The sequence below is a fragment of the Besnoitia besnoiti genome (genome assembly GCF_002563875.1).
Source record: "Besnoitia besnoiti strain Bb-Ger1 chromosome Unknown contig00222, whole genome shotgun sequence".
NCBI lineage: Eukaryota > Apicomplexa > Conoidasida > Eucoccidiorida > Sarcocystidae > Besnoitia > Besnoitia besnoiti.
In genome coordinates, this window is record NW_021704077.1 from 1 (window position 1) to 8,909 (window position 8,909).

Consider the following 8,909-nt stretch of genomic DNA (forward strand, 5'->3'; position numbering starts at 1 on the left):
TCCGAACATATCTCTGCTATAGAAGATAAAGCCACATATAGTAGCTAGTACTGCACCAAGAGATAATACGAAATGGAAATGAGCTACAATATAGTATGTATCATGTAGGGCAATATCCATACCAGCGTTACCCATAACTACACCTGTAGTACCACCTAGAGTAAACAATAGGATAAAACTAAGAGCAGCCCATAGATCTACAGTTCTTGTAGTTGTATGGCTAGCCATATAGGTACCTAACCAGTTGAAAATCTTAGTACCGGTAGGAATTGCAATCATAATAGTCATAGCAGAGAAATAAGCTCTGGTATCTACCTCTAGACCGACTGTCATCATATGATGTGCCCATACTAAGGAACCTAGAATAGAAATACAACCATAGCTAAGATCATAGATTGTCCACCGAAGACAGATCTAGCAGCATACATAGATAATGTCTGCGAGACTACACCAAAAGCAGGTAAAATTAGAATGTATACCTCTGGATGTCCGAAGAACCAGAATAGATGTTGATAAAGTACACTATCACCAGAATACATAGAATCATAAAATTCAGTGTTTACGTGTAGATCAAGAAGGATCATAACTAATCCACCAGTAAGAATAGGTAGAGTGAAGACTAACATAAGGGCAGTAAATATGATAGCCCAGATATATAGAATATAGTTCTTAGCACCAGCATTAGAACCCATGAAGACGCAAGTACCAAGGAAGTTAATAGAACTAAAATACTACTAATTCCTAGTACTGCAAGACCTCCGATAATCCAATCAGTTGCCTCTGGATTTAACACCATCAAGCTAGTACTTAGTGGAGGATACATTGTCCAACCAAGACCACTACCAAACTCGGAACAAATACTTTGAGTTAACAACACAGAACCTAATGGTACTAGAAAATAGGAGATCGCGTTAGTTCTTGGGAAAACGACTTCCGAACCACCAATATATATTGGTACAAAGAAGTTACCATATCCTCCGTACAAAGCAGGCATTAAGAACATAAAGATCATAGCTAGGCCATGTATCGTTATTATCACATTATAAGTAGCTATCGTCTCTGTACAAATGATCCGCGATCCAGAACTGTATAACTCAAATCGAATAAACAAAGACATTATAGTTCCTAGAATACTGAAGATGACTCCGGTTATGAGATACAGACAACCAAGTTCTTTATGATTGCAGTACACCACCACCCCACTGGACTGCTTAAGACAGCTAAAAGTGTTGGATTTCAATATCACGGTAATCATGTTTGCTTGGAAGCTGTAGTCATTATAACTATTGATTTAGTATAAGCATAGAACCAATCCGGTAGTAAGATATACGATAGTAGCTAATCTACCATATAAGATATAAGTCGCTTGTGGAATAGCACTACCAATAATAATCAAGAAGATCATACTGTATACCCAAATAATTACCCATCCACTGACTACATTTCGAGTCATAAAATGTTGTCGTATCAACATTCGAGTATTCAAAGCTCGAATTTCAGATAAAAGAGCTAAGTTAATGAGAGAGGACATAAATACTAACAAACCACCGGTTTTGGATGGGATTACTTTTAACACCGCATAATATGCTAAAAAGTACCATTCAGGTACGATATGAAGCGGAGTTACAAACCGGTTCACTGGTATGGAGTTATCTGGGTGCGATAATTCGACATAGCTGTGATGTTAAGGAGCATAGGAGATGCTACACGCCTTAATTGGTACTGCATTGATATAATTATCGTACAAGCACTCAGCTAGTTATTGAGAGACACTCACGAGCCCAAAACCATAACTTCGTAATCTCAATGGTTTGTGATAGAACATAACACAATGATCTTTACACAGTTCAACCCTGTATTATAAAATCCAGTAGACTCATGTCCTTGTCGTTTATATAAATCTATTAATGCTTGTCAAGTTCCTTGTATCTAGTTAGCTCACTGCGTACTTAGGATCAGACCAAAAGAGTTCACTAATGGTACTAGAAAATAGGAGATCGCGTTAGTTTCTTGGGAAAACGACTTCCGAACCACCAATATATATTGGTACAAAGAAGTTACCATATCCTCCGTACAAAGCAGGCATTAAGAACATAAAGATCATAGCTAGGCCATGTATCGTTATTATCACATTATAAGTAGCTATCGTCTCTGTACAAATGATCCGCGATCCAGAACTGTATAACTCAATCGAATAAACAAAGACATTATAGTTCTAGAATACTGAAGATGACTCCGGTTATGAGATACAGACAACCAAGTTCTTTATGATTGCAGTACACCACCACCCCACTGGACTGCTTAAGACAGCTAAAAGTGTTGGATTTCAATATCACGGTAATCATGTTTGCTTGGAAGCTGTAGTCATTATAACTATTGATTTAGTATAAGCATAGAACCAATCCGGTAGTAAGATATACGATAGTAGCTAATCTACCATATAAGATATAAGTCGCTTGTGGAATAGCACTACCAATAATAATCAAGAAGATCATACTGTATACCCAAATAATTACCCATCCACTGACTACATTTCGAGTCATAAAATGTTGTCGTATCAACATTCGAGTATTCAAAGCTCGAATTTCAGATAAAAGAGCTAAGTTAATGAGAGAGGACATAAATACTAACAAACCACCGGTTTTGGATGGGATTACTTTTAACACCGCATAATATGCTAAAAAGTACCATTCAGGTACGATATGAAGCGGAGTTACAAACCGGTTCACTGGTATGGAGTTATCTGGGTGCGATAATTCGACATAGCTGTGATGTTAAGGAGCATAGGAGATGCTACACGCCTTAATTGGTACTGCATTGATATAATTATCGTACAAGCACTCAGCTAGTTATTGAGAGACACTCACGAGCCCAAAAACCATAACTTCGTAATCTCAATGGTTTGTGATAGAACCATAACAATGATCTTTACACAGTTCAACCCTGTATTATAAAATCCAGTAGACTCATGTCCTTGTCGTTTATATAAATCTATTAATGCTTGTCAAGTTCCTTGTATCTAGTTAGCTCACTGCGTACTTAGGATCAGACCAAAAGAGTTCACTAATGGTACTAGAAAATAGGAGATCGCGTTAGTTCTTGGGAAAACGACTTCCGAACCACCAATATATATTGGTACAAAGAAGTTACCATATCCTCCGTACAAAGCAGGCATTAAGAACATAAAGATCATAGCTAGGCCATGTATCGTTATTATCACATTATAAGTAGCTATCGTCTCTGTACAAATGATCCGCGATCCAGAACTGTATAACTCAAATCGAATAAACAAAGACATTATAGTTCCTAGAATACTGAAGATGACTCCGGTTATGAGATACAGACAACCAAGTTCTTTATGATTGCAGTACACCACCACCCCACTGGACTGCTTAAGACAGCTAAAAGTGTTGGATTTCAATATCACGGTAATCATGTTTGCTTGGAAGCTGTAGTCATTATAACTATTGATTTAGTATAAGCATAGAACCAATCCGGTAGTAAGATATACGATAGTAGCTAATCTACCATATAAGATATAAGTCGCTTGTGGAATAGCACTACCAATAATAATCAAGAAATCATACTGTATACCCAAATAATTACAGGTATCACTTTAGCGTTCCGATATACTTCTGAAGCATCTTGTGCATTTGCTAGTGTTCAACATCTAGTTAGAGAGGTAGCAGCAGGATGGGAATTTAGGATGTTGCATGCAACAACTGCTTCTTTCGTCTTCTTGTGTATCTTAATACACATGTCTCGAGGTATGTATAACTCCAGCTATAGTTATTTAACTACTGCTTGGATGTCTGGTTTAGTTTTATATCTACTTACTATAGCCACTGCTTTCCTCGGTTATGTACTACCATGGGGACAGATGAGTTTCTGGGGTGCTACAGTCATTACTAATCTCCTTTCTCCAATACCATATTTAGTACCTTGGTTACTCGGTGGATACTATGTATCTGATGTAACATTAAAACGATTCTTTGTATTGCACTTTATATTACCTTTTGTAGGTTGCATTCTAATTGTATTACACATCTTCTATTTACATTTAAATGGTTCTAGTAACCCTGCAGGTATTGATTCCGCACTTAAAGTAGCCTTCTATCCTCATATGTTAATGACCGATGCTAAATGTCTATCCTATCTAATTGGTTTAATTTTCTTACAAACGGCTTTTGGTTTGATTGAATTATCGCACCCAGATAACTCCATACCAGTGAACCGGTTTGTAACTCCGCTTCATATCGTACCTGAATGGTACTTTTTAGCATATTATGCGGTGTTAAAAGTAATCCCATCCAAACCGGTGGTTTGTTAGTATTTATGTTATCAATGTCAATGAAATATCAACAACGATGAAACTTATTTGGTTAACATAACAACATAGAAGGTAAAGCTGGATTACGTTCAAACTTTACTGGATACGTTTCAATGTTAACTTACTAAATACATGGGAGCGAAGAGAATCTAATATGTAACTCCGTTCATGGAAATCAAAAGAGCTTTCACGCTATCTCTAGTGCCTGTCGAGTCGCTCAAGGAAGATTTGATCCTGTATATGATTTAAGGGATGTAAAGGTGCTCAGGGTCTAACCGTCGGGCCATCTGGATCCTCATATTCAAAGATAATTCTATTTAAGAAAGTTTTAGAAAAACGACATGTGAAGAGTCGGACCAACTTTCACGCACGACGATAATTACCCGACAAGGATTTACCTACCTTTGGACCGTCATAATACAGCCGCCGTTTACATTTTACTGCACCGGGCAGGGATTATATACTATACCTCTACAGTGGTATTAGCAGTATCTAGTGTTGATGTACAACAGACGCTCTCCTTGTTCCACTACCTAACCATAATCTATTGTTCCAGATATTAAGGAATGTACGCTTCATATAACTACACAACGTTATGCCAAGAAGGATACCAGATTACCCTGATTATCTTTGTTATATTAATACATGGTGTTCAATTGGTTCTATATCCACAATAGTTATCATCTTAACTATGCTCTGCATTAAGTATAGTGGTATCCAGCGTATATTTGAAAAACCAACATTTGTATACAAGCTGTACGAATATCATGACATTCACTTTGGTAGTCGCCTTCTTAATGTTAGTCTGTACGGAATACTTAGGACTATCTCTTTATATTAATGATAATGCATTTGGTAATGGACTTTTCATCTTAACTGGTATACATTTTAGCCATGTTATTGTTGGAGCTATCCTTGTATTCTTCACTCAAAGTATCTATAGTTCTTTAGTTACTTACATGCCTACAAGCTAATGCTAAGCAAATCTAAAGGTATGTTATGCAAGATCTTTACAGAACCATTCACTATTTTATATCTACACTTTGTAGAAACCATGTGGATATTAATCCACATTACATTCTATCTCTAAATCATATAACGGTCGTAAGGTACGCCGGGGATAACAGGTCAGATAATATTGGGAGTTCTAATCCTCGGATTGTATCAGCACCTCCATGTCGGCTCATTACTCCCTTGTTATTGAACAAGATTCAGTTAGGAACGCTAGTTCACCGTCAGATGTAATACGTGAGCTGGGTTAAGAACGTCTGGAGACAGTTTTGTTCCCTATCTACCATATTATCTAATTGGTTTAATTTTCTTACAAACGGCTTTTGGTTTGATTGAATTATCGCACCCAGATAACTCCATACCAGTGAACCGGTTTGTAACTCCGCTTCATATCGTACCTGAATGGTACTTTTTAGCATATTATGCGGTGTTAAAAGTAATCCCATCCAAAACCGGTGGTTTGTTAGTATTTATGTTATCAACATGTCAATGAAATATCAACAACGATGAAACTTATTTGGTTTAACATAACAACATAGAAGGTAAAGCTGGATTACGTTCAAACTTTACACTGGATACGTTTCAATGTTAACTTACTAAATACCATGGGAGCGAAGAGAATCTAATATGTAACTCCGTTCATGGAAATCAAAAGAGCTTTCACTGATTGTATTTATGAAACGTGATTAGTTCACCTAGCCAACACGATCCGGTTGTTTGGGAATAATATCCCTATTTAAGGGATTGATATGTGCTACAATAACACAGTCGGTACGAAGTCGAAACAAGGTAGTTGATGGTGAACCAGTGGCTGAACAAACCTTTTTATTGATTATGCTGACTTTAGTCCCGAGAAACTACAGTTCTGCTTAAACTGAGGAGTCAAGTAGGTACAAACCGTACAAGGATTAATTATGTCCATCTGTGCATCTAAGTTGAGACTATCGGTTATATATTTAGACGCTAACTTCCGGCTAAACTTTGACTTATTAAACCAGCCTGGATCATAAAAGTACTATGTATGGTAAGATTGAGCGTGAACATTGGATGTCACCATGGTTATAGTTACGGTACATATATAAAATCTACAGTACGATTTGAGATTTGTTACGTGACGAGCGGTGTGTTTAAGACTAGTTTACATGCGCTCATTTTAATATGTAGTTATTTAACGAAGTTCTATTGTGCTAGCATGGTTTCGAGAACACACCAAATTTCCATGAGTCTATTCCGGGCACACCTCGTCTTTTATCGGTGTGCTCTCAATCTAAATTCATCTTATAACTTTGGTTTCTTAGTTGCAATTACCTTTGTACTCCAAATAATTACAGGTATCACTTTAGCGTTCCGATATACTTCTGAAGCATCTTGTGCATTTGCTAGTGTTCAACATCTAGTTAGAGAGGTAGCAGCAGGATGGGAATTTAGGATGTTGCATGCAACAACTGCTTCTTTCGTCTTCTTGTGTATCTTAATACACATGTCTCGAGGTATGTATAACTCCAGCTATAGTTATTTAACTACTGCTTGGATGTCTGGTTTAGTTTTATATCTACTTACTATAGCCACTGCTTTCCTCGGTTATGTACTACCATGGGGACAGATGAGTTTCTGGGGTGCTACAGTCATTACTAATCTCCTTTCTCCAATACCATATTTAGTACCTTGGTTACTCGGTGGATACTATGTATCTGATGTAACATTAAAACGATTCTTTGTATTGCACTTTATATTACCTTTTGTAGGTTGCATTCTAATTGTATTACACATCTTCTATTTACATTTAAATGGTTCTAGTAACCCTGCAGGTATTGATTCCGCACTTAAAGTAGCCTTCTATCCTCATATGTTAATGACCGATGCTAAATGTCTATCCTATCTAATTGGTTTAATTTTCTTACAAACGGCTTTTGGTTTGATTGAATTATCGCACCCAGATAACTCCATACCAGTGAACCGGTTTATAACTCCGTTCATATCGTACCTGAATGGTACTTTTTAGCATATTATGCGGTGTTAAAAGTAGTCCCATCCAAAACCGGTGGTTTGTTAGTATTTATGTCCTCTCTCATTAACTTAGCTCTTTTATCTGAAATTCGAGCTTTGAATACTCGAATGTTGATACGACAACATTTTATGACTCGAAATGTAGTCAGTGGATGGGTAATTATTTGGGTATATAGTATGATCTTCTTGATTATTATTGGTAGTGCTATTCCACAAGCGACTTATATCTTATATGGTAGATTAGCTACTATCGTATATCTTACTACCGGATTGGTTCTATGCTTATACTAAATCAATAGTTATAATGACTACAGCTTCCAAGCAAACATGATTACCGTGATATTGAAATCCAACACTTTTAGCTGTCTTAAGCAGTCCAGTGGGGTGGTGGTGTACTGCAATCATAAAGAACTTGGTTGTCTGTATCTCATAACCGGAGTCATCTTCAGTATTCTAGGAACTATAATGTCTTTGTTTATTCGATTTGAGTTATACAGTTCTGGATCGCGGATCATTTGTACAGAGACGATAGCTACTTATAATGTGATAATAACGATACATGGCCTAGCTATGATCTTTATGTTCTTAATGCCTGCTTTGTACGGAGGATATGGTAACTTCTTTGTACCAATATATATTGGTGGTTCGGAAGTCGTTTTCCCAAGAACTAACGCGATCTCCTATTTTCTAGTACCATTAGGTTCTGTGTTGTTAACTCAAAGTATTTGTTCCGAGTTTGGTAGTGGTCTTGGTTGGACAATGTATCCTCCACTAAGTACTAGCTTGATGGTGTTAAATCCAGAGGCAACTGATTGGATTATCGGAGGTCTTGCAGTACTAGGAATTAGTAGTATTTTAAGTTCTATTAACTTCCTTGGTACTTGCGTCTTCATGGGTTCTAATGCTGGTGCTAAGAACTATATTCTATATATCTGGGCTATCATATTTACTGCCCTTATGTTAGTCTTCACTCTACCTATTCTTACTGGTGGATTAGTTATGATCCTTCTTGATCTACACGTAAACACTGAATTTTATGATTCTATGTATTCTGGTGATAGTGTACTTTATCAACATCTATTCTGGTTCTTCGGACATCCAGAGGTATACATTCTAATTTTACCTGCTTTTGGTGTAGTCTCGCAGACATTATCTATGTATGCTGCTAGATCTGTCTTCGGTGGACAATCTATGATCTTAGCTATGGGTTGTATTTCTATTCTAGGTTCCTTAGTATGGGCACATCATATGATGACAGTCGGTCTAGAGGTAGATACCAGAGCTTATTTCTCTGCTATGACTATTATGATTGCAATTCCTACCGGTACTAAGATTTTCAACTGGTTAGGTACCTATATGGCTAGCCATACAACTACAAGAACTGTAGATCTATGGGCTGCTCTTAGTTTTATCCTATTGTTTACTCTAGGTGGTACTACAGGTGTAGTTATGGGTAACGCTGGTATGGATATTGCCCTACATGATACATACTATATTGTAGCTCATTTCCATTTCGTATTATCTCTTGGTGCAGTACTAGCTACTATATGTGGCTTTATCT

The 8,909-nt window shown here is 37.0% G+C and overlaps 4 protein-coding genes across 4 annotated transcripts; 1 reads left to right on the forward strand and 3 right to left on the reverse strand.

Annotated features, from left to right (window-relative positions):
* Positions 1 to 1,291: 1,291 nt before the first annotated feature.
* On the reverse strand, positions 1,292 to 1,791 carry BESB_042510 (cytochrome b; the record flags this gene model as incomplete). Its single annotated transcript, XM_029362732.1, has 2 exons — positions 1,292 to 1,676; positions 1,778 to 1,791. 2 exons carry the CDS (start codon positions 1,789 to 1,791, stop codon positions 1,292 to 1,294), a joined length of 399 nt encoding a protein of 132 aa, XP_029214628.1.
* A 211-nt stretch (positions 1,792 to 2,002) lies between these two features.
* On the reverse strand, positions 2,003 to 2,345 carry BESB_042520 (uncharacterized protein; the record flags this gene model as incomplete). Its single annotated transcript, XM_029362733.1, has 2 exons — positions 2,003 to 2,215; positions 2,283 to 2,345. 2 exons carry the CDS (start codon positions 2,343 to 2,345, stop codon positions 2,003 to 2,005), a joined length of 276 nt encoding a protein of 91 aa, XP_029214629.1.
* A 36-nt stretch (positions 2,346 to 2,381) lies between these two features.
* BESB_042530 (cytochrome b) lies at positions 2,382 to 2,917 on the reverse strand (the record flags this gene model as incomplete). The annotated part of the gene is made up of 2 exons (XM_029362734.1): positions 2,382 to 2,766; positions 2,868 to 2,917. 2 exons carry the CDS (start codon positions 2,915 to 2,917, stop codon positions 2,382 to 2,384), a joined length of 435 nt encoding a protein of 144 aa, XP_029214630.1.
* Positions 2,918 to 5,021: 2,104 nt separating this feature from the next.
* Positions 5,022 to 5,834, forward strand: BESB_042540 (putative apocytochrome b; the record flags this gene model as incomplete). The annotated part of the gene is made up of 2 exons (XM_029362735.1): positions 5,022 to 5,137; positions 5,609 to 5,834. 2 exons carry the CDS (start codon positions 5,022 to 5,024, stop codon positions 5,832 to 5,834), a joined length of 342 nt encoding a protein of 113 aa, XP_029214631.1.
* Between the last annotated feature and the right edge of the window lie 3,075 nt (positions 5,835 to 8,909).